This window comes from Polypterus senegalus, chromosome 9 (genome assembly GCF_016835505.1).
Source record: "Polypterus senegalus isolate Bchr_013 chromosome 9, ASM1683550v1, whole genome shotgun sequence".
Taxonomy (NCBI): Eukaryota; Metazoa; Chordata; class Cladistia; order Polypteriformes; family Polypteridae; genus Polypterus; species Polypterus senegalus.
The window spans coordinates 140880545-140904582 of record NC_053162.1 but is presented as its reverse complement, the minus strand read 5'-3'; the positions used below and the strand labels follow the sequence as shown (position 1 = coordinate 140904582).

General features: G+C 38.8%; 1 protein-coding gene across 1 annotated transcript in view; it reads left to right on the top strand.

Moving 5' to 3' along the window:
- The window catches only part of snx19b (sorting nexin 19b), a 212499-nt gene that overhangs the window by 20162 nt on the left and 168299 nt on the right, over positions 1 to 24038 (top strand). The window contains exon 2 of the mRNA XM_039763995.1: positions 18192 to 19876. Coding sequence (XP_039619929.1) covers positions 18215 to 19876 — 1662 coding nt within the window. The 5' untranslated portion in view covers positions 18192 to 18214. The remainder of the gene's footprint in view (positions 1 to 18191; positions 19877 to 24038) is intronic.

The window sequence follows — 24038 nt, the reverse complement described above, 5'->3', positions numbered from 1 at the left end:
AATAACAGCCAGTCTTCTGAAATCTCCTCCATGTTCTGGAGATTGTGCTGGGAGACACATTAAACCTTCTTGCTGCAGCACGTGTGGATGTGCCATCCTGGAGAAGTTGGACAACCTGTGCAACTTCTGTAGGGTTAAGGAATCGCCTCATACTGCCAGTAGAGATAATTACTCAAGCCAAAACTAGCACGAGTGGAAAACCAGCCAAAAAAGATCAAGAGGGAGAAACTTGAAATGACCTCCACATGTAAAACCAGTCCTGTTTTGAGGGTTTTCTAATTGTTGCCACTTTAGTGCACCTGTCGTTAAGTCCATGAACACCAATACAGCTGAAAGTGATTAACAATGACCTCAGCTGCTTAACCAACCAGAAAATTATCAGACAGGTTTAATTGATTTCATGCCAGGCCCAATAAAAAAAGTGTTCCTTTAATTTTTGTGAGCAGTTTCTATAGCAAAATAGCCGCGCTTCGCAGCGATGTCGTGTGTTAAAGAAGTTATGAAAAAGAAAAGGAAACATTTTAAAAATGATGTAACATGATTGTCAAAGTAATTGTTTTGTGTATTTGGCGGCAGCGTGACAGTTGTTTTTGTCTAGCTGCATCAGAAAATGTACCACGACGTCTGACACGCCTCCGTTTTACTGTTTTCTCACAGCTTGGATTGCTGCTGTCATAATGGGTTTAAGTCTACATACATACATACATACATACATACACACATATATATATATATATATATATATATATACAGTACATATCTACATATACACATATATATATACATACCTATCTACATCATATATACACACACATACATACATATATGTATATATATGTATATATATGTATATGTATGTATATGTATGTATATGTATGTATATATATGTATATATATGTATATATATGTATATATATATGTAGATAGGTGTGTGTGTGTATATATGTATGTGTCTATGTGTGTGTATAGCTTTGGTCACTGAGTGCAAGGGAAAAATAATACAATATAGTCTATAAGTTATTAAACAGTAAAACATTAACGTTTTAAGAAGTACAGGTACATTGAGCACTACTGGAGTGGTTGCGGGTAAACTACATTTTAAAGACTGTGTGACACAACAGGTAAGTAGTAATAACAGCAGCTAAAATGTATATGGATCATCTCTCAGTAGTAAATCCCTTTTGAAAGGCGCTACACGATGGCTGTGGTATAGAAATTACATTTTCTATGTGAACGTTTAAATTTCTGCCTCTGGTAATGTGCCTTACCGGCATTACCAGCAATTAAAGAAAATTAGTTTTGTGTCCTCTGCAGTGGTAAGAGAGAAAGGCTTTGGTTTGGGATAAAAGGAAAAAAGGTGTAAAGAAAGGAAAGTTGCCTTTTCTTTTATATAGTATAGAGAGATGTGTTCGCTGGCGTTATGATCGCCTTTTGGGGACAGTCGTGGGTCTTTGTAGACTGGTGAGACGTCCCTGCCATTAATCGGCTGTGATGGCACTGTCAGTCCTCCACTTGTGTGCGTGTCTTCATAATCCGAGCTGACGACCTCATAATCGTATATGTGCAAAAGAAAGTGGGAATCGCCTTAATATTAGTTTGCTGCGGTGTAGAAAAGGGGTCCCGTGTTTGCACTTGTCTGAGCTATAGCTCAGGGGGAGGATGAAAAAATTAAAAGTGCTCACTTTGACTTAAGGCAGAAGCGCAGTCAGCGTCTCAAAGGCGGCACAGCTATCTTGGCGCTGGCTGCTCGACTTTTGCTGGGCAGGAGACCACAGTTTTTGCAGACACATTCATGATATCAAAAGTCTCAGCGCTCTTTGGAGGTCATTCATCTATACTAATAAAAGGCAAAGCCCTCACTCACTCACTGACTCACTCACTGACTCACTCACTGACTCATCACTAATTCTCCAACTTCCCGTGTGGGTGGAAGGCTGAAATTTGGCAGGTTCATTCCTTACAGCTTCCTTACAAAAGTTGGGCAGGTTTTATATCGAAATTCTACGCGTAATGGTCATAACTGGAAGCAGTTTTCTCCATTTACTGTAATGGAGATGAGCTTCAACGCCGTGGGGGGAGTTTCGTGTGACATCATCACGCCTCCCACGTAATCACGCAGTACATAGAAAACCAGGAAGAGCTCAAAAAGCGCTTAAGAAAACATGCATTATATAATTGAGAAGGCAGAAACAATAAGAAGCGGCGAGTGACATATACAACCATATTCATGAGTTCTGCTACTGAAACAAAGCACGATGTAAACCTACACTTTAAATTAAGTTCATAGACAGGCTGCGCTGGCTTGTAATTTAGTGCCTGCCCATATAAGGTCGTCCGTCAGCGCAATCCAATAGCAAACTGCCACGGGTAAATATTCACGGGTGAAGGACTGTGCTTATGGAGAGGAAGATGAGATGGTCAGGGTGGTGTTTGACACAAACTCAGCGAAACTGCGAGAGAAAGTTTTAAGTGCCAGGACTAAGGTAACATTAAATACAGCAACGGACATAGCACGAGATAGCACCAGCACAGCTGGGAACCTTCGATGCATGTACACCGAAGCGGCTCACGGAACTGGCGCGAGTGCACAGATAAAAGCAACAGTTCCAAAAGCGCTGAACAAAACCGAATTACACAATTGAAAAGGCAGCAAAAATATGAAGCGTCTGATAAGCATATTCATAAATCCAGCTACTGCGGAAACAAAGCACACGGTGGAAAAAGTCAATGTCCCGCTAAAGGAAGACAGTGTAAAAAACCCGTGCATGCAGTGTGTCAGGTCTCAGATAAAGAAGAAGACGAGCTGTTTATTGATGCAGTAAGAAACGAATCGATGAATGAAACCTGTCATCTTTACAACGATTGACAAACACGGAATGTAACTTGAACACAACACATCCTACAAATACGAACCTGATTGAAAGAAATAATGATAATCAAATCCTTGATGACAGCAACACTCAGTAACACTCACAAAACAAATACTGTATATTGACAGTCATGTTACGTTATTTTTAAAATGTTCCCTTTTCTTTTCTACCTTTTTAACACACTACTTCTCGCTGCGACAGCTGGTGTATATATATATATATATATATATATATATATATATATATATATATATATATATATATATATATATATATATATATATATATATATACAGTGGTGTGAAAACTATTTGCCCCTTCCTGATTTCTTATTCTTTTGCATGTTTGTCACACAAAATGTTTCTGATCATCAAACACATTTAACCATTAGTCAAATATAACACAGGTAAACACAAAATGCAGTTTTAAATGATGGTTTTATTATTTAGGGAGAAAAAAAATCCAAACCTACATGGCCCTGTGTGAAAAAGTAATTGCCCCCTTGTTAAAAAATAACCTAACTGTGGTGTATCACACCTGAGTTCAATTTCCGTAGCCACCCCTAGGCCTGATTACTGCCACACCTGTTTCAATCAAGAAATCACTTAAATAGGAGCTGCCTGACACAGAGAAGTAGACCAAAAGCACCTCAAAAGCTAGACATCATGCCAAGATCCAAAGAAATTCAGGAACAAATGAGAACAGAAGTAATTGAGATCTATCAGTCTGGTAAAGGTTATAAAGCCATTTCTAAAGCTTTGGGACTTCAGCGAACCACAGTGAGAGCCATTATCCACAAATGGTAAAAACATGGAACAGTGGTGAACCTTCCCAGGAGTGGCCGGCCGACCAAAATTACCCCAAGAGCGCAGAGACGACTCATCCGAGAGGTCACAAAAGACCCAAGGACAACGTCTAAAGAACTGCAGGCCTCACTTGCCTCAATTAAGGTCAGTGTTCACGACTCCACCATAAGAAAGAGACTGGGCAAAACGGCCTGCATGGCAGATTTCCAAGACGCGCAAACCACTGTTAAGCAAAAGAACATTAGGGCTTGTCTCAATTTTGCTAAGAAACATCTCAATGATTGCCAAGACTTTTGGGAAAATACCTTGTGGACTGATGAGACAAAAGTTGAACTTTTGGAAGGCAAATGTCTCGTTACATCTGGCGTAAAAGGAACACAGCATTTCAGAAAAGAACATCATACCAACAGTAAAATATGGTGGTGGTAGTGTGATGGTCTGGGGTTGTTTTGCTGCTTCAGGACCTGGAAGGCTTGCTGTGATAGATGGAACCATGAATTCTACTGTCTACCAAAAAATCCTGAAGGAGAATGTCCAGCCATCTGTTCGTCAACTCAAGCTGAAGCGATCTTGGGTGCTGCAACAGGACAATGACCCAAAACACACCAGCAAATCCACCTCTGAATGGTTGAAGAAAAACAAAATGAAGACTTTGGAGTGGCCTAGTCAAAGTCCTGACCTGAATCCAATTGAGATGCTATGGCATGACCTTAAAAAGGTGGTTCATGCTAGAAAACCCTCAAATAAAGCTGAATTACAACAATTCTGCAAAGATGAGTGGGCCAAAATTCCTCCAGAGCGCTGTAAAAGACTCATTGCAAGTTATCGCAAACGCTTGATTGCAGTTATTGCTGCTAAGGGTTGCCCAACCAGTTATTAGGTTCAGGGGGCAATTACTTTTTCACACAGGGCCATGTAGGTTTGGATTTTTTCTCCCTAAATAATAAAAACATCATTTAAAAACTGCATTTTGTGTTTACTTGTGTTATATTTGACTAATGGTTAAATGTGTTTGATGATCAGAAACATTTTGTGTGACAAACATGCAAAAGAATAAGAAATCAGGAAGGGGGCAAATAGTTTTTCACACCACTGTATATATATGTATATATATATCCCGCTCTACATACTCGAATAATGGATACTTTATTCGCCATCAATGATTGTTTTGGTAAAGCCATACTCAGTGTATTCATTAGATGAACGGTAAAAAGTAAGAGCGAGGGGAGGATGACTCATTGAGGCATGCAGGCTGTAGTTAGCGTCAACTCTATCTGAATTCGCGATCACATTTGAAAAATATATCTTTTCAAGTTCTATTTAGTCCATATGTGTCAAACTCAAGGGCGGGCCACATCCGGCCCGGCGTGTAATTATATCCGGCCCGCGAGATCATTTTATATACTGTATTATTGTTATTAAAGCCCGAGTATATGAAGCGCTGGTAACACAATAAACTACATATCTCATAATGCAGTGCTTCAGCTGCCTTGCATCAGGGTAACCTGAATGCAATTCAGAAGATACAGAAAACAGCATAATTAAATAAGAATCTGACACTTCAGCGGACGTTTTAACCCGTGCACAATCACAAAGTGATTTCAAGTGAAGCTGCTTTTATGGGAGACACAAATGCACCAGTTCACCTTGCCCCACTTTCCCTGTTGCCAAGTACTGTTAAACCAAGTCGTCACTACGGTGTTCCCAAATACGCACTTTGCTGATAAACTGAGCGCACTGCGCACTGAGTTTACGCCGCTTTGGTGACTTTCATGAACAAAAAAAGCCCGTCTACATGCGGCTCGAACCTTGTGCATGTTTGGTAGCACATATCTGTGTGAGAAGCTGTTCTCAGTGATAAAGACTAACAAAACAGCACACAGGAGACGCCTCACTGATGAGCACCTGCAATCCATCCTGAGAATCTCCACAACACAGAACCTCACACCAAACAGAAACGAACTTGTGGCCAAAAAGAAGCCAGGCGACCAGCTCTAAAATGACATATGAGCAAAGACAACTGAATGATTTGATTTGTTATTGCACGTAAGAGCGGGAGTTATCCATTTTAACAAGCAGCGTATTGCACTGATACGAAATAGCTGTGTGTGTATATATGTAGATATGTATGTATATGTATATATATGTTTATATATGTGTGTGTGTATATATGTATATATATATATATGTATATATATATATATATATATATATATATATATATATATATATATATATATATGACAACAACACTCATCACTCACAACAGTGACAAAACAATTACATTGACAATCAGGTTACGTTATTTTAAAAATGTTTCCTTTTCTTTTCATTGCTTCTTTAACACACTACTTCTCACTTGCGAGCTGGTATTTTGCTAGTATATTATATATATAGCAAAATACCCGCGCTTCGCAGCGGAGAAGTAGTGTGTTAAAGAAGTAATGAAAAAGAAAAGGAAACATTTTAATAATAACGTAACATGATTGACATTGTCATGAGTGTTGCTGTCATATATATGCCTGTCTAAATAAGTCACCCTTGCTTCGCTCTTACTTTTTTACCGTTCATTTAATCATGGCTAGTGGCGGAAAAATTATAAAATGGAAGGAGGATTACACTGAGTATGGCTTTACCAAAACAATTATTGATGGCGATCTGTTTTTCTGTCTTAACCTCATATTTTTTCATACTTCTTCTCAAACCAAGGTGGTGCGAGGGTAAAATGAATAGGGATGCGCTGATCAAAGTAATCAGTGTACCAGGAAATCATTCATTGACAAAAGTCCCCCTTTGCTTGTAATGCAAAGTGTGATTAAATGCATTATTTTTTAACGCGTTATGGAGCACATGCATCGAAAATTCTCAGCTGTGCTTGTGCTAAGAAAAGGAAATATTTTAAAAATAACGTAACACAATTGTCAATGTAACCTTTTGTAAGTAGTGCCTGGAGGATTCAGTGTGGAGAAACTCTAGAGACAGCGTGTGTATTAACTTGTGGATTTTTTTGTGAGTATTTGGTGGCAGCGTGACGAAGTTGCTTCGAAAGACGGCGTTAGCCGCGGAGCTCAGCTCAGAGCGAAATTAGGTAAATGGGAGGGGAGATGATGATGTGACTCCCCCACCCGCCTTAACTGTCAATCCCCCACAAACACAGTCTTTCGGAATTTGCATAAGCACACCCTTTCACCTGCAATTTTAACTTAGTTACAAAGTGATCAAAACTCTTGTTTTTATCCTGCGTCCTCTCATTAAACTTTTATTCCGCATTACCCGTGGGCATGAGAAACACCAGCGGCAGCCTGTCTATGAACTTAATTTAAAGTTTAGGTTTACACCGTGCTTTCTTTCTGAAGTAGCAGCACTCATGAATATGGTAGTATATGTCACTCGCTTGCTTCTTATTGTTTCGCTGCCTTCTCAATTATATAATGCATATTTTCTTCAGCGCTTTTTGTAGGTCTTCCTGGTTTTCACGACCGCGTTGACAGTCAGTTCACGTGATTACGTGGGAGGCGTGATGATGTCACACGAAACTCCGCCCCCTCGGCTTTCGAGCTCAACTCCATTACAGTAAATGGAGAAAAATACCTTCCAGTTATGACCATTATGCATAGAATTTCGAAATGAAACCTGCACAACTTTTGTAAGTAAGCTGTAAGGAATGAGCCTGCCAAATTTCAGCCTTCTACCCACACGGGAACTTGGAGAATTAGTGATGAGTCAGTGAGTCAGTCAGTGAGGGCTTTATCTTTATTTAGTATAGATATGTGGTTAATTTCAGTGTATTTCATAAAGCCCACATCATGGATGTGAATCTAAAACAGAAAGGGAGACCACACAGGAACAATAGCACTGCTTTGACACTGGGAGCCAGCAGTCTGCAAAACCGAGCACAAACGTATGTGAGCGGCTTCACGCCAAGTTTAGTTTTTATACATCGTGATGTAAATGTGGAAATGGGCACAACTAACATTTTTGTGCATTCTCACCGTTTATATATGAGGCCCTAGATATTCATTGGCAGCGTTTGCATTTTTAAAATACCAACCTACTAGATATCCTAATAAGTAGATTACCACATCACTGTAACATGCTTGTTATTAAATACCACAAAAGTCTTTTGTGTTATTCACTGTTTTGTGGTTCTGTACAACACACAAATGACTTCACTTGCATCAGATCTTTTGCTAAAAAATGTTCTCTTAGCTTCAGATGTAGAAGTACAAAGGATGAAGAGTGAGTAAACTTTTACACTGTTTAACACTTGATTGGCTTATTAAGTATAACTCCATTTCTTGTTTCTCCAGAACACTTTTTTTCCTGAAAGAGGAGAGTTGTGGGATAGTTATCTATGTTAACCAGAGAGAAATTTGAAAGCGCACAGAAACATTTCAGCTTTAGTGCTGAATTTTAGACTTTTTAGCGTGAGAACCAGGATTCATTGAGCTACCCAAGTGATTCAATCAGAAAGTGTATTTTGTTTATTTAAAAAAGCCAATTTTCCAGGAGTGGGATTACATAAAGGTGCAGAACAATATGGTGCTTTGTTGCAAGCATTCTTTCAGTTTGGATTAGCTGCAACAAATACACCAAATTTTATAGTACATCTTACTAGACAGCCTGATCATTTATTGAATGTGTTTTATTTACAGTTCAATCACCTATAAAATACCTAAAAATAAATTAATAATGCTGTCATCATTTTATATCGGGTTTTATACTTATTCTAATTTTGTTATGGATCCACAGGATGGTTTTAGTCAATTGTATTTAGCTTGCCTGTGTATTGAAACATTATTTTACTTCAGTGCACTTATACAGTGGGATGCAAAAGTTTGGGCAACCTTGTTAATAGTCATTATTTTCCTGTATAAATCGATGGTTGTTACGATAAAAAATGTCAGTTAAATATATCATATAGGAGATACACACAGTGATATTTGAGAAGTGAAATGAAGTTTATTGGATTTACAGAAAGTGTGCAATAATTGTTCAAACAAAATCAGGCAGGTGCATAAATTTGGGCACCACAAAAAAGAAATGAAATCAATATTTAGTAGATCCGCCTTTTGCAGAAATTACAGCCTGTAGGTTCCAATGAGAGTCTGGATTGTCGTTGAAGGTATTTTGGACCATTCCTCTTTACAAAACATCTCTAGTTCATTTAGGTGGACAGCTCTCTTTAACTCACACCACAGATTTTTCAATTAAATTCAGGTCTGGGGACTGAGATGGCCATTCCAGAACGTTGTACTTGTTCCTCTGCATGAATGCCTTAGTGGATTTTGAGCAGTGTTTCGGGTTGTTGTCTTGTTGAAAGATCCAGGCCCGGCACAGCTTCAGCTTTGTCACTGATTCCTGGACATTGGTCTCCAGAATCTGCTGATACTGAGTGGAATCCATGTGTCCCTCAACTTTGACAAGATTCCCAGTCCCTGCACTGGCCACACAGCCCCACAGCATGATGGAACCACCACCATATTTTACTGTAGGTAGCAGGTGTTTTTCTTGGAATGCTGTGTTCTTTTTCCTCCATGCATAACACCCCTTGTTATGCCCAAATAACTCAATTTTAGTTTCATCAGTCCACAGCACCTTATTCCAAAATGAAGCTGGCTTGTCCAAATGTGCTTGAGCATACCTCAAGCGGCTCTGTTTGTGCTGTGGGCGGAGAAAAGGCTTCCTCTGCATCACTCTCGCATACAGCATCTCCTTGTGTAAAGTGTGCGAATGGTTGAACGATGCACAGTGACTCCATCTGCTGCAAGATGATGTTGTAGGTCTTTGGTGCTGGTCTGTGGGTTGACTCTGACTGTTCTCACCATTCGGCTTCTGTCTATCCGAAATCTTTCTTGGTCTGCCACTTGAGCCTTAACTTGAACTGAGCCTGTGGTCTTCCATTTCCTCAATATGTTCCTAACTGCGGAAACAGACAGCTTAAATCTCTGGGACAGCTTTCTGTATCCTTCCCCTAAACCATGATGGTGAACAATCTTTGTCTTCAGGTCATTTGAGACCCTCATGCTGCTACTCTTCAGAGAAAATTAAAGGAGGAGGGAAACTTACAATTGACCCCCTTAAATACTCTTTCTCATTTATAGGATTCACCTGTGTATGTAGGTCAGGGGTCACTGAGTTTACCAAGCCAATTTGAGTTCCAATAATTAGTTCTAAAAGTTTTGGAATCAATAAAATGACAACGGTGCCCAAATTTATGCACCTGCCTGATTTTGTTTGAACAATTATTGCACACTTTCTGTAAATCCAATAAACTTCATTTCACTTCTCAAATGTCACTGTGTGTGTCTTCTATATGATATATTTAACTAACATTTTTATCGTAACAACCAACGATTTATACAGGAAAATAATGACTATTAACAAGGTTGCCCAAACTTTTGCATCCCACTGTATGTGGTAAAGGTATGAACTGGAAAGAAAATTTAGTAGACCCAACATCATTATTTATGTACACTATATAAAGAATACTTTCATCTCAATACTACTTATTAGTAGTACTCACTGGAGCTAATCAACTTTGCTAAAAGAGCAATTCTTAATTGGCTTAATGTGAGTTACTTTTAGTACAGTGTAGGGCCATTAAGCCGTGGTGATTGGGGTCCATACTGCTTAACCACGGCTTAGGTGGTCCACGGCTTAAATATTTTTTGATAATGCATAAATTGCAATAAATAATGAAAAAATAAATGTTTTTTGATCACAATCCTTTCTCACGTGTTGACCCGCGAGTCGTCATTTTGAAAGTAGCGCCGTAGTCTCACAATCCTGATATTGCGTACTGCATATTAAATCGTGATTAGCGGTCTTGAAATTAATAATAAATTATTATTTAAGAATAACAAAACATATCAAATACATTTACAACATTTTATTTCACATCTTTTCATAAAAGTTACTAAATATTTATTTGTAACATTGCATGGCACAATACAGTATTAAAATAGTAATTATTTGACATATAAACAAAATCACACGCAAGCACTTTTATTACCATCACACATTAATACATTAACAATGTTATAAACATTTTAATAAAATTTTCATTTTTTTATTTCCAATATAAAATTAAACATACAGTAATATAATAGTTGTTATTACACAATAACAAGTTACAAAAAATCTTTATTTTTTAGTAAAATACGAGGTGATGTCAGCTTGCTTCTTGTTCCTAGAAGCTCTCATCTTGGTATCTGTTATGAGAGACTTCAGCTGTAGTGTCTTTACTTTATCCCCCACACACTCGTAGTACTCTAAGGCCACTTCAAGTCCTTTAACTGCATCATCAGCGGTTCTAGTTGGAGGTACTGGGACAGGATCTTCTTCTTCTTCATCTTCATTGTGGTTTTCCTCAGCTAAAATGGAGGATGCTATTGGGATGTCATCATGTATGGTGGACAATGCTGCAAGGATTTCTTGTACTGGTACACTTGAGTGGACAGCTGACATCAACTTCTGTTCTGCCTCCCATACTTCTTCTGGACTGAAACCTAGGAAGTCTTCAGTTTCGTCTTCTTCAACAGTAGTGAGGTTCTCTGTGATGGGACCTCCAAGGTCTTTAGTCCAACAATTTTGAATTGTTTCAGGCTTGATTGCTCCCCAGGCTGACTCAGACAAATACAGTGCTTCTTTAATTCTTCAGGAACATAGGGACACTCTTATCTTCTTCAACCATGGACTTTATCATCTCCCGTCTATAATTGGCCTTGAACACAGAAATGATGCCTTGATCTATGGGCTGAATCTTTAATGTTGTATTCTTTGGAAGGTAATAAACAAAAATCTTGCCATCTCTGGACTTCAATGTCTCTGCAGGGGGTTGGGCTGGACAGTTGTCTAGAAGTAGGCATTCTTGTGGTTCAATTCCCTTGTTTCTAAGATGCCTACGGACATCAGGGATGAACGTCTGGTGAAACCACTTCTCAAAAATTGCTACTGTCATCCAGGCATTCTTGGTGTGATCGTAGTCCAGTGGTAATGATGACATGTTGATGTTGTGGAAACATCTTGGGGATCCAAACTTGCCAATACAAAGTGGTGATAGCTTGTGATGTCCCGTCTAGTTACAGCAAAATAACATTGTCACCCTGTCTTTGATCTGTTTATAACCTTCTTTGCTGGCCTTGTCTTTCTTCATGGCTAAAGTCCTATCAGGCAGTATTTTGTAGTAAAGGCCCATTTCATCTGCGTTGTAAATTATCTTTTCTGTTTGCTGGTGTTCCTCTATGAATTGTTGAAATTTGGGAATGAACTCTTCTGCTGCTACAGTGTCTGCTGACTTAATCTCACCATTGATCTTTTCTTGTGAAATGCAGTGTCGCTGTTTCCACCTTTTCAACCAGCCACTTGAAACTGTAAACTCGTGATCTGCTTCGGGACCATGAATTTCCTTGTATAATTTTTCTTCCTGTGCTTGGATGACTGGACCAGAAATAGGGATACCATTGTTTCAAGCCTCACAAAATGCATTAAAAGTTGCTTTGTCTAATTCTGGATCTTTTGCTGTTCTGGCTCTCTTGCGTCTTAAACCACCTTTATCAAGCTCATCAAGAAATGTTCTTAATTTGTTTTTATCTTTGATCCATCCGCATAGTGTTGACTCAGGTACCCCTAACTCTCTGCTTACTTTAATGCGAGTTTCGCCATTTCGGATTCTTTCTATGCCATCCAGCTTTTGCTGAACATCACATGAAGCGTGTTTACGTTTATTACTCATGGCGTAAAAATTTTTAAAGCAAATATGATGTGCTCGCTATAGATTCAGAAACTGAAGTGATTTACGTTGGGTTTGTGACTCATATTTATACAATTTCAAGTTTTATCAGATTATCGAATTAAAAGTAATACTTTAAATACAAGTCGATTTTTTGCGGATTTACCGCGGATTAACTTTGTAGCATTGTAAGGTGTGAATCGGTTACAATGGCGGCCTCCATAACGCTGACACTCAGTGTGGATAAACCAGATTAATATTTGAATTTCATTGTAAGTTATTTTATTGTTTATTGATAAATAAAAGACTAATCTTCTATAAATACCTCTTTGAAGTTATGAGCCAGCATTTAAATATTTAATCCGCGATAGTGTTTAGCATGTCAATCATGGACATTTGAAATGCCAAAATGACAGCTGTCAACACCTGTCTCGAGTGTTTGAGAGGCCATGTTTAGGTCCGTACGATCCATAGTGTCAAAAAATTGGGATACAAGCTTTTTGCGTGGCTTAAAATTCGCAGATTACTGGCCCGCGGCTTAATGGCCCTACAATGTACTGATGTCTTGTCCTGTGCTATAGTTCCAGAGTCCTTCCTGGGTGTTTGTGATTTCATTCAGTGCTGCTTGATATATGAAGTGAGGCAATAATAATTTTTTTTTTTTTTTTGTGAAATACACACGCAAAGGAAAGACCATCGAGCCATATTTATATACAGTGCATCCGGAAAGTATTCACAGCGCATCACTTTTTCCACATTTTGTTATGTTACAGCCTTATTCCAAAATGGATTAAATTCATTTTTTCCCTCAGAATTCTACACACAACACCCCATAATGACAATGTGAAAAAAGTTTACTTGAGGTTTTTGCAAATTTATTAAAAAGAAAAAAATTGAGAAAGCACATGTACATAAGTATTCACAGCTTTTGCTCAGTACTTTGTCGATGCACTTTTGGCAGCAATTACAGCCTGAAGTCTTTTGGAATATGATGCCACAAGCTTGGCACACCTATCCTTGGCCAGTTTTGCCCATTTCTCTTTGCAGCACCTCTCAAGCTCCATCAGGTTGGATGGGAAGCGTCGGTGCATGGCCAATTTTAAGATCTCTCCAGATATGTTCAATCGGATTCAAGTCTGGGCTCTGGCTAGGCCACTCAAGGACATTCACAGAGTTGTCCTGAAGCCACTCCTTTGATATCTTGGCTGTGTGCTTAGGATCGTTGTTCTGCTGAAAGATGAACTGTCGTCCCAGTCTGAGGTCAAGAGCGCTCTGGAGCAGGTTTGAATCCAGGATATCTCTGTACATTGCTGCAGTCATCTTTCCCTTTATCCTGACTAGTCTCCCAGTTCCTGCCGCTGAAAAACATCCCCACAGCATGATGCTGCCACCCCCATGCTTCACTGTAGTGATGGTATTGGCCTGGTGATGAGCGGTGCCTGGTTTCCTCCAAACGTAACGTCTGGCATTCACACCAAAGAGTTCAATCTTTGTCTCATCACACCAGAGAATTTTGTTTCTCATGGTCTGAGAGTCCTTCAGGTGCCTTTTGGCAAACTCCAGGCGGGCTGCCATGTGCATTTTACTAAGGAGTGGCTTCCGTCTGGCCACTCTACCATACAGGCCTGATTGGTGGATTGCTGTAGAGATGGTTGTCCTTCTGGAAGGTTCTCCTCTCTCCACAGAGGAACTCTGGAGCTCTGACAGAGTGACCATCGGATTCTTGGTCACCTCCCTGACTAAGGCCCTTCTTCCTCGATCGCTCAGTTTAGATGGCCGGCCAGCTCTAGGAAGAGTCCTAGTGGTTTCAAACTTCTTTGACTTACTGATGATGGGGGCCACTGTGCTCATTGGGACCTTCAAAGCAGCAGACATTTTTCTGTAACCTTCCCCAGATTTGTGCCTCGAGACAATCCTGTCTCGGAGGTCTACAGACAATTCCTTTGACTTCATGCTTGGTTTGCGCTCTGACATGAACTGTCAACTGTGGGACCTTATATGGACAGGTGTGTGCCTTTCCAAATCATGTCCAATCAACTGAATTTACCACAGGTGGACTCCAATTAAGCTGCAGAAACATCTCAAGAATGACCAGGGGAAGCAGGATGCACCTGAGCTGAATTTTTTTTTATTTTAAATAAATTTGCAAACATCTCAAGTAAACTTTTTTCATGTTGTCATTATGGGGTGTTGTGTGTAGAATTCTGAGGGAAAAAAAAAATTTAATCCATTTTGGAATAAGGCTGTAACATAACAAAATGTGGAAAAAGTGATGCGCGGTGAATACTTTCCGGACTCACTGTATACAGGTCAAATCCCATTATAGCGAATACCTTTTCGTTCAGTTTTTTCATACCTGTATTTCTATGAAAAAAAGAAGTCACATCTATCATCTCGTTTTCATTCATTCTGTATTTTGATACCTTTATTTCTAAAAAAAAAAAGTCTCAAATAAAATGTTTTATTACATTTTAAGAAGTGCTGTTTTTTTATACAGGCATTGTCATGCTTGGGTCACAAAGTTGCATGAGAGACATGAGGGTGAGTCCAGGTTTTCAAGGAAAGCACAGATATTTTATTACTGCATGGAGAAGACAGGTGAAGCCTCAAGATGTCATTCAAAGTAGGAGCTGTTAGGAGCTGCGATACAGGCAGTTGTCCTGCTTTAGCTCCCATCTTCAGATTAGAAAACCATCAGTGGCTCAGAATCACCACTGTGGTAGATGTCGTCTAGAGAAGAGAGATTAGGAGAGTGCGAGGAACAGCATTTTCAATGCCTGATGTTAAATGTTCTGAACACTGTGCAACATGCACATTATGCAGTGAGCCTGATCCTGCATAGAACAGACAGTTACTTTGACCTTAGTTTACGGTTTACTGTATACGGTCACAACAGTATACTTATTTTCCCCATATTCATGATAAAAATATTTCTCTAACAGAAATTTAGTTATGGTCCCATGAGTTATAATGGGATTCCACCTGTACCTTCTTTTGGAAAATGTCGGGGAACTGCTACCATTAATATTACACTCAAAAACTGTAGAGAGCATTATAGCATGTCGGTGCACAATTTGTGAGGAGTGCAGGGATGATTACTCAATTTAAGAAAATACTATTCATCTATCCATCCATTATCCAACCCACTACATCCTAACTATAATTTCTCTTTTTTTTGTGTTGACACTAGATTACATCAGATATTTGTGGGAGCCTTTTCTGATCATGTTTTCATTATGGTACTGCCTACATACAAAACACTGTTTAAGTGTTCCGAACTAAGTCTCAAACAAATCAAGATGTGGACAAAGGGAGCTCTTTTTCTTCATTCCTGCAGGACAGTTATGATCACACAGACTCTGCCATATTTAAAGAAGCTGCCATCTATGGCCATCATATCAACTTAGAGAAGTATGCATCATTGGTCACTAACTATATTAACAAGTACAACAAGTAACTGTCTCAAAAGCCATCAGAATATATGCAAACTAGAAACCGTGCGTAAAATTGGAGCCATGTGCACTGTTAAAAACCTGTAATGCTGCTTTTAGATCGGGTGACAAAGTAACCCTCAAGACAGTGAGGGCAAACCTATCTTGGGCCATCAAAGCATCTTAGCAAGAGTATAGGAAGAAAATACACAGCCACTTTCTCTGCAGGGGTGATGCCTCCCTTCCAAATTATCTAAATAACTTCTATATGCTTTTTGATGCCCTGAATGACATACCTGCAAAGAAGTCCATCTCTCCTCAGGAGGTTTAGAGATTGTGCAAACCAGCTAACGGATATTTTACACACATCTACAACATTTTCCAGGTAGTCATCCCTAGGTGCTTCAGTACCACCACCATCATATCTGCCCTGTCTTTTACTTCACTGACTAAAATGTCCATGCTGTCCACACCCAACTGCATATCGAGGGTCCTGTGGTGGAACTGGTCAAGAGAACCAAATTCCTTGGTATACATCTGACAGCTAACTTATCTTGATCAATTAACACCATCTTCATAGACAAGAAGGTGCAGCATTGTCCCCACCAAGTTCAGCGGCCGTGGAAGGCAAGCCTACCTCTCCCCATTCTCACCACGTTCCACAGGGGTACCATTGGGAGTGTTCTGTCTTGTTTGGGAACAGCAATATTTCTGACCATAAGGGCCTACAATAGATCATTGAAACTTTTCTGCTCTCCATTAAAGACATCTTTATAAAGCGATTAATCTGTAAACTGTATGGCATTGTGAAGGACCCATCCTCTCATGGTCTCTTTGTCCCACGTCTATTTGGTTGAAGGTACAATAGCATATAAACCAGTTCTGCAAAAGCATCCTTCGCTGTCTGGACTCTGACCTTGGTGCTGCCCCCATGCTCTCACATCTACTCCCTGTCGCTTATTTATATGGTTTTCTTTCTTTCTTTCTTTCTTTCTTTCTTTCTTTCTTTCTTTCTTTCTGTCTTTCTGTCTGTCTGTCTGTCTGTCTGTCTGTCTGTCTTTCTGCCTTCGTATATACTGTATATTTTGCACTGCTATCCTGAGCAAAGTAATTTCATGCCATGGTATGCTGAAATACTGTGTATGGTTGGAATGAAAATAAAGCCACTTGACTTAAATTGTCTTATAAATTACCTTTAATAATTAGTTAATTTTCCTCTGCTCTAGACTATAGCAGTCATATACACACTTTTTGGTTTATTTTTCAGAGAGAGAATTTACAGTTTACATGATTCAGGAGACCTTTTATGTCATCTGGATTGTTTGGGTAGTACAATACTGTGTCAGTTTGTATTTAGATAGGTTTAGATAGATAGATAGATAGATAGATAGATACCAAGACTTCTGTTCTTACATCATAAACTCTCAGCTGACATGAGAAGAAAACCAGTGTCACAGGATACAACTTTTCCAGTGGTTTCATTTACATGATCTTGATAAATCATGGAACAGCTCTAATGTGACAACCGTAGCCACTGTGATTTACTATGGAAAAATCAGGTAGGTATAATTATTACTATTGCTAAGTAGGTTTGATTTTTGTTTTAAACTGTGTAGGGTATTTTTCTCATGTTCATGCAAGAGTTCACAGCCATTGAGTGCTAATCTTGCAGTACAATGGATACATTATGGTTGCAAGGAAAGAAGGGAAACATGCCACTCGAGCAGAGGAATGGCTTGGCTGTCAATTATCTCATTTTTGTTTTATCATGGGAGAATGAAAAAAGAAAAAAGACTAAGCACAGATTTTGGCTGAACTCTCTATGCAGAAAACATTTTTATGCAGCCACCATGGCTGTCAAGATGGATGTCAGTTGGATTGCAAAATGGTGCAAGTTTTTGATATTTCAGAACTTTGAAACTAGAGGTCATGAGGGAATTATATAATCTGTCATCTTTAGTCACTTGTGGTTGTGCCGTTTGATATCTTGAAGTAAACAAGATCCTGCAGTGACTTTGACTTAAGGTGTATATTTCTCCCAGTAACAGGTTCAAGAATCAAAACCTTGACTTTTGTCAGAATTGCTAACCAGTAGAACATCATGGTTCCTTTAAATATTAAGTTTTAATTATTTCATTTGTAGTAAATGCAAGAATATTTTCTGCATTTTCCACTAATGTTAATGATAGAACTGGGGGAAATGAGAGGCAGCCTTGTACATTATATACAACTATTTATATACTAGTTACATATTTGTACTTTGCATAACTGTTTAAAAATGTTTCTGTCTTAATTCATATACTGATTTTTTCAATCTTTTTTTTTTTGTTTTATTTTTGGTCTGTGGTAGAAATTAACAATAAAATTTTAGGAATGTCCCAGCCGGAGCAAAGAGGTTCCAGTTTGTCAGATTTTACTGGACAGAAGAAGCTGCTTGGATTTGGTGTATTTCTAGCATGGATTTTGCTTTTGAACTTTCTAGTGAATATGTGGATACTTTGCATTTTCACATTTTTTCTGCTTGTCTTGGGAGGATGGAAAGGATTTCAAGCCATTTTGGACAGCAACAGTTTGATCTACTTGGATCGGTTTATTAAACCAGAAAGAATTCTACCTTCTCCAGAGTCTGAAATGCAGTTGGATAATGAAATACATAGTACGATTAATAAAATTATTCGGGATTTTGTTAGCTCTTGGTATAGAACAGTATCCAGTGAACCAGAATTTGAGACTGAAGTTAAAAATGCCATGTACTCCATGGCATTGGAGCTTAAAAGGAGGGCAGAGCAGGTGGAAAGGAAAGCTTTTGCACAAAAACTACTGGGTTTATGTGGATGCCATTTGGAAAGCTACTTGATGGCAAAAAAAATTCAAAAACAAAATAGCACATCAACTGACAACATTTGGGAGTTTTACAAGGAAGTATGCTTTTTGCACCCGTCTTTAAAGAGCCCTACTGCTGAGCTTAACTTTGCAAAAGCAATTGTTGATCTACTTCTTCAGGTTCTAGTACCACAGTCACATTTAGAATCACGCACAGGTAGATATATTGTTGGTGAGCTCATCACTTGCAATGTTCTATTACCATTCATCTCCAAGGTGTCAGACCCAGATTGGATCAATGTGGCTCTGGTAGACCTTTTAACCAAGGCTAAGAATATTGATATAGAAGATGATCATGACAAACAGTTAGAAATTCATTGTTCTTTGCCACTGAAAATTCAGTCGGAAATGGCAAGTCACAATGCTGCCCAAACTCCAAAAAATATTGCTCTTCCAAGTTATGATGTTGAAGATGCACCAATGTGCTCTCAGCAAAAAACAGATGAAAACGAATCAAAAGAAGAAAACAGTGTTGATGTGCCATTTAATGCTAAAATAGATGAAAATGTCACAATGGATTATCTGAGGCCGGATCCTTACAGTTCTTTTTATTCTTGTGAGGACTCTGACCTGGAATCTCCAATGTCCAATGATTTTTGGAAAAGTTCAACTGAATCTTTGGTAATTATTAGTAATGATGAGGCCCTTCCTGAACAAGCTAAAGATTGTCCTACACCCACCAAATACACAAGTATTATAGATTCAGAAGATGAACTGAAATATATGTGTAACAGTTCAGGAGAGTGTGTTACGCCTAAAATAATTCCTGAGATTTCAGAGCCGACTGAGGAAGACTTCAGCAATCAAAACACAGCAGTTGCATTAGGTAGAAAAGAAGATATGCTGGAAAGCAAGCACAACAATGAAGGGGTTTTATGCGAAGAAGATGCCAAATCAATTTCTAGCTATTCTTGTAAAGAAGATCTGCTAACAGAACAAATAAGCAGTAGCCCACATGAGCTTTCAGTGGTTCCTCCTTTGCAGACTTCCTCTCCAACTACAGGTCTAGAATGCCTCGCATCATTCAGCTTTGAGCCTCTCAGTAGCCCAGATGGCCCAGTCGTCATTCAGAACCTGCGTATTACTGGGACAATCACGGCCAAAGAGCACAGGGGTATAGGCTCACATGTTTATACCCTTTACACAATCAAGGTAATATGATCACTTTTACAACATTTTTATTTATATATTTATTTATGTATATGTGTGTGGCCTGCACCGTGAGGTTGTGAGCCAGAGAGAAGACATCCGCGCGGCATGAAGAGAGCCTTTTTGATGAACAAGCGAAAACATGTACAGTTGCAGGTCAAGAAACCACCTAGTGACTCGCGGGTTTGACTCCTTGCGAAGGGCCATCCACTTTAAAGGTACATGGTCAGTCCTAGCCCAAGACGTAGTAGCGCAACTGTGGAATCACCCATTTAATCGCCATGGCTTCCTTTTCCATCGCTGCATACCTGGTCCTGGTCCAACAGTTTTCGGCTTAGGTACATGCCGGTCTGTTCAAAACAATCAACGCTTTGGCTCAACACAGCACCAAGGCCGGCATCTGAAGCGTCCGTGTGGAGGATAAACATTTAAAATACATCAGTCTGTGTGTGATGAATGAATCTAATATACAAGTTTCAGTTTTTGAATGGAATTACTGAAATAAATCAACTTTGTCATGATATTCTAATTTTATGACCAGCACCTGTATATAAACAATATAATGTAATTTAATATCCGTTAAGAGTCAGCATGTACAGTGTTCTCCCCAGAATTTTTTTCCAGCCGTGTGGTAGGAAAAAGTAGCCTGGTGGGGTGGGACAGGGAAATTTGGTGGTGGGTATAATTAAATGTGCACTATTTTTATTAGTTAATTATTATTAATTATTTTCCAAAGCTCAATATGACTTCCTTTTTTAAGGTTTGACACTGTGCCAGAATATTTTTATTAAATTTAAGAAGTATCAAATTCAGGATCCAGCAACCCTAAAATTTTAAATAACAATTGTTAAGACATAAACCAAGAGGCACAAGTATTTTCGCTGTCGGGAAGAAAAGTGAAAACAATGAAAAAAAAGTATGGGAAACCTAATGAAGAAAAATAAAATATTCTTCAAAACTAACTTGCATATGCAGAAGGTGTCTTCAGTTAAATATTTATTCCTAGAGGCCCAGTTGTCTGCAGCCTTCCCATAATCAAAGTCCCCAGGATCTGAGCTCCCCAAGGAGATCAGCATGAGATTATTTAGTGTGCTTTGATTCATGCGATTTCTCAAACATGTCTTGATCCTTTTAAGGGCAGAAAACCCCCTTTCACATTCAGCTGTGCTCACTTGGATCACTAGCCCAATATGAGCTAGTTTGGCTAAATTTGAAAAACTGTGAGCTTTGATGTCATCATTTTTAGTAAAATCTGCTTTGGACTGAAGTCTTTGTATGATTGACTTCTGATCATTTTTGACGCAACTGTCCATTCTTGCCTGCTACTTTCACATTTTTAAATTGGAGGGCTACCATTTTGGAGTAATGATCGAAAAGAATTTTAGCAGACTTACTTGAATCATGAGTTTCTGCATTGAAAACTTTTGAAAAGATGGAAATAATTGGCATGTCAGGGAATCTTGCATCTAGGTGCTTGACAACTGTCTCTAGGTGTTTATCATATATTGCAGTTTTGAATGACATTACAGCACTCTTTGTATAAACAATGAAGAGATTTGACCATTCTTCTGCCAAACAATGGTAAAGGCTTTGAAAATATCTCCCAGGAGTGTCTTTCAACTCCATGATGGACAATTTTGTGGGGAGCAAAATTGGCTCAGTTTCGGTAAGATTAACATCTTGCCTTTGCCAAGCCTTAGATAAGTTGGACAAAAAAGGTAATATGTCTGAAAGCATCATCAGAGTGGAAACAAAATTGTATGTTTTAATAAATCGGCTTAATCCTTCATCTGTGATATCATTTCATTCAGTGGTCTCTCCTTCCAGCACATTTATGACACTCCTCATACACTGTCCTAATGAAAGTACTGCAGAGTCAGGAGACACCCATATATTGTCACTGGCCATTTTCAGCTCAATCTGGGGAATGTTCAGAATATTTTGGATTTCTGTTAAACCAGCCATCCTAACTGAAGAATTTTGGAAGAAATAGAGCATCTGCCTTAAGATGTCATTCAGTTTTGTTAAATAAGGTACAGCAGCTGCTGCTTGGGCACTTGCAAGGGCCAATCGGTGGTTTAGACAGTGGCAGTTGACCAAGAGTCCAGCAGTTTTGACACACCTTTCTGTTGTTTCCCAATCATAATAGCCACTCCATCTGACCCTAGTTCAACCATATTAGCAGTTTTCAATCCTACACTGTGTGCACAATTATTAGGCAAGTGAGTATTTTGACCATATCATCATTTTTAATGCGTATATTCCAACTCCAAGCTGTATTAACTTGAATGCTTATTGGATTTAAGCACGTCAGGTGATGTGTATTTGTGTAATGAGGGAGGGTGTGGCCTAAGGAGATCAACACCCTATATCAAGGTGTGCAGAATTATTAGGCAGCTAGTTTTCCTCAGGCAAAATGGGCCAAAAAAGAGATTTAACTGACTCTGAAAAGTCAAAAATTGTAAAAAGTCTTTCAGAGGGATGCAGCACTTTTGGAATTGCTAAGATATTGGTGTGTGATCACAGAACCATCAAACATTTTGTTGCAAATAGTCAACAGGGTCGCAAGAAACGTGTTGAGAACAAAAGACGCAAATTAGCTGCCAAAGATTTGAGAAGAATCAAACGTGAAGCTACCAGGAACCCATTATCCTCCAGTACTTTCATATTCCAAGGTAAGGAGGGCTGAAACCCAACCACCACTGAACTAGAAACATAAGTTGAAACGTCAAAACTGGGCCAAGAAATATCTGAAGACAGATTTTTTTCAAAGGTTTTATGGACCGATGAGATGAGAGTGACTCTTGATGGACCAGATGGATGGACCTGTGGATCAGTAATGGACACAGAGCTCCACTCCAACGTGGAGGTGGGGTACTGGTATGAGCTGGTATTTTTAAAGATGAGCTAGTTGGACCTTTTGCATTGAAGATGAACTCAAAATCAACTCCCAAACCTACTGCCAGTTTTTTGAAGACACTTTCTTCAAACAGTGATACAGGAAACAGACCATGATTTTTATGCAGGCCAATGCTCCATCACTTGCATCGGTTCTCACTGCGTGGCCAGCCAGTAAAGGCCTTAAAGATGAAGGAATAATGACATGGCCCCCCTTCCTCATCTGACCTAAACCCTATCGAGAACTTGTGGGCACTTCTTAAACGCTAGATTTACGGGGGAGAAAAACAATACACCTCTCTGAAGAGTGTCTGGGAGGCTGTAGTCACTGCTCCACAAAAAGCTGATCGTCAACAGATCAAGAAACTGACAGACTCCATGAATGGAAAGGCTTATGACTGTTATTGGAAAGAAGGGTGGCTATATTGGTCACTGATTGATTGATTTATTTTTTTTGAAATGTCAGAGATGTTTATTTGTAAATTTTGAGGTGTTTGTTTATTATTCTCACTATAACAGATGAAAATAAACAAGTGAGATGGGAAAATTTTCATTTTTCCTTTAGTTGCATAATAATATGCACACTAATAGTTGCCTAATAATTGTGCGCACATATGTATTCCCCTGATGATGTTCACACTCACATTTCCGTTGTGAAACATTCAGGTTTCAGGTTTATTAACATTTTGGATTGACTGATAGCACTGTGTTTGTTCCATATTAAAATGAATCCTCAAAAATACAACTTGCCTAATAATTCTGCACTCCCTGTAGAGTGTCCATAGTCTCACTCAGTGTACAGGTTATAGTCTCCGCTTTGCCATTAATCATATTGCGTGTTGATACAAAACTAATTCTGACTTCTTTAGTTACCTGGCAAACATATTTAATGTAAATAATAAATTGTTTTACAACTGAGATGTCTGTGGTTTCATCACACAGAATACTGAAAAAATTTTCATCATGTATATTTTTCAGTATGTTAGACTTTATTTCTGATGCTAAGACATCCAGCAGCTCTTGCATTATTCTTTCAGAGGTGTAATGTGCACTTTACCAACACTGAGATGTTGTAAAAAGGATCAGCCCATTTCTTTACAGTGTTCCAACAGCTTTTCAAACAACGTTGTATGTGGCAACTAATTTTTTGCGAACCAATACGTATATCTTAAACCTCCTACAAAGGCATCTTTCTGTAAGTTATTTAACACAGTTAGAGATCTTTCAATTTGACCGATTCCAGATTGCTCTAGTACACGCTTTCCTA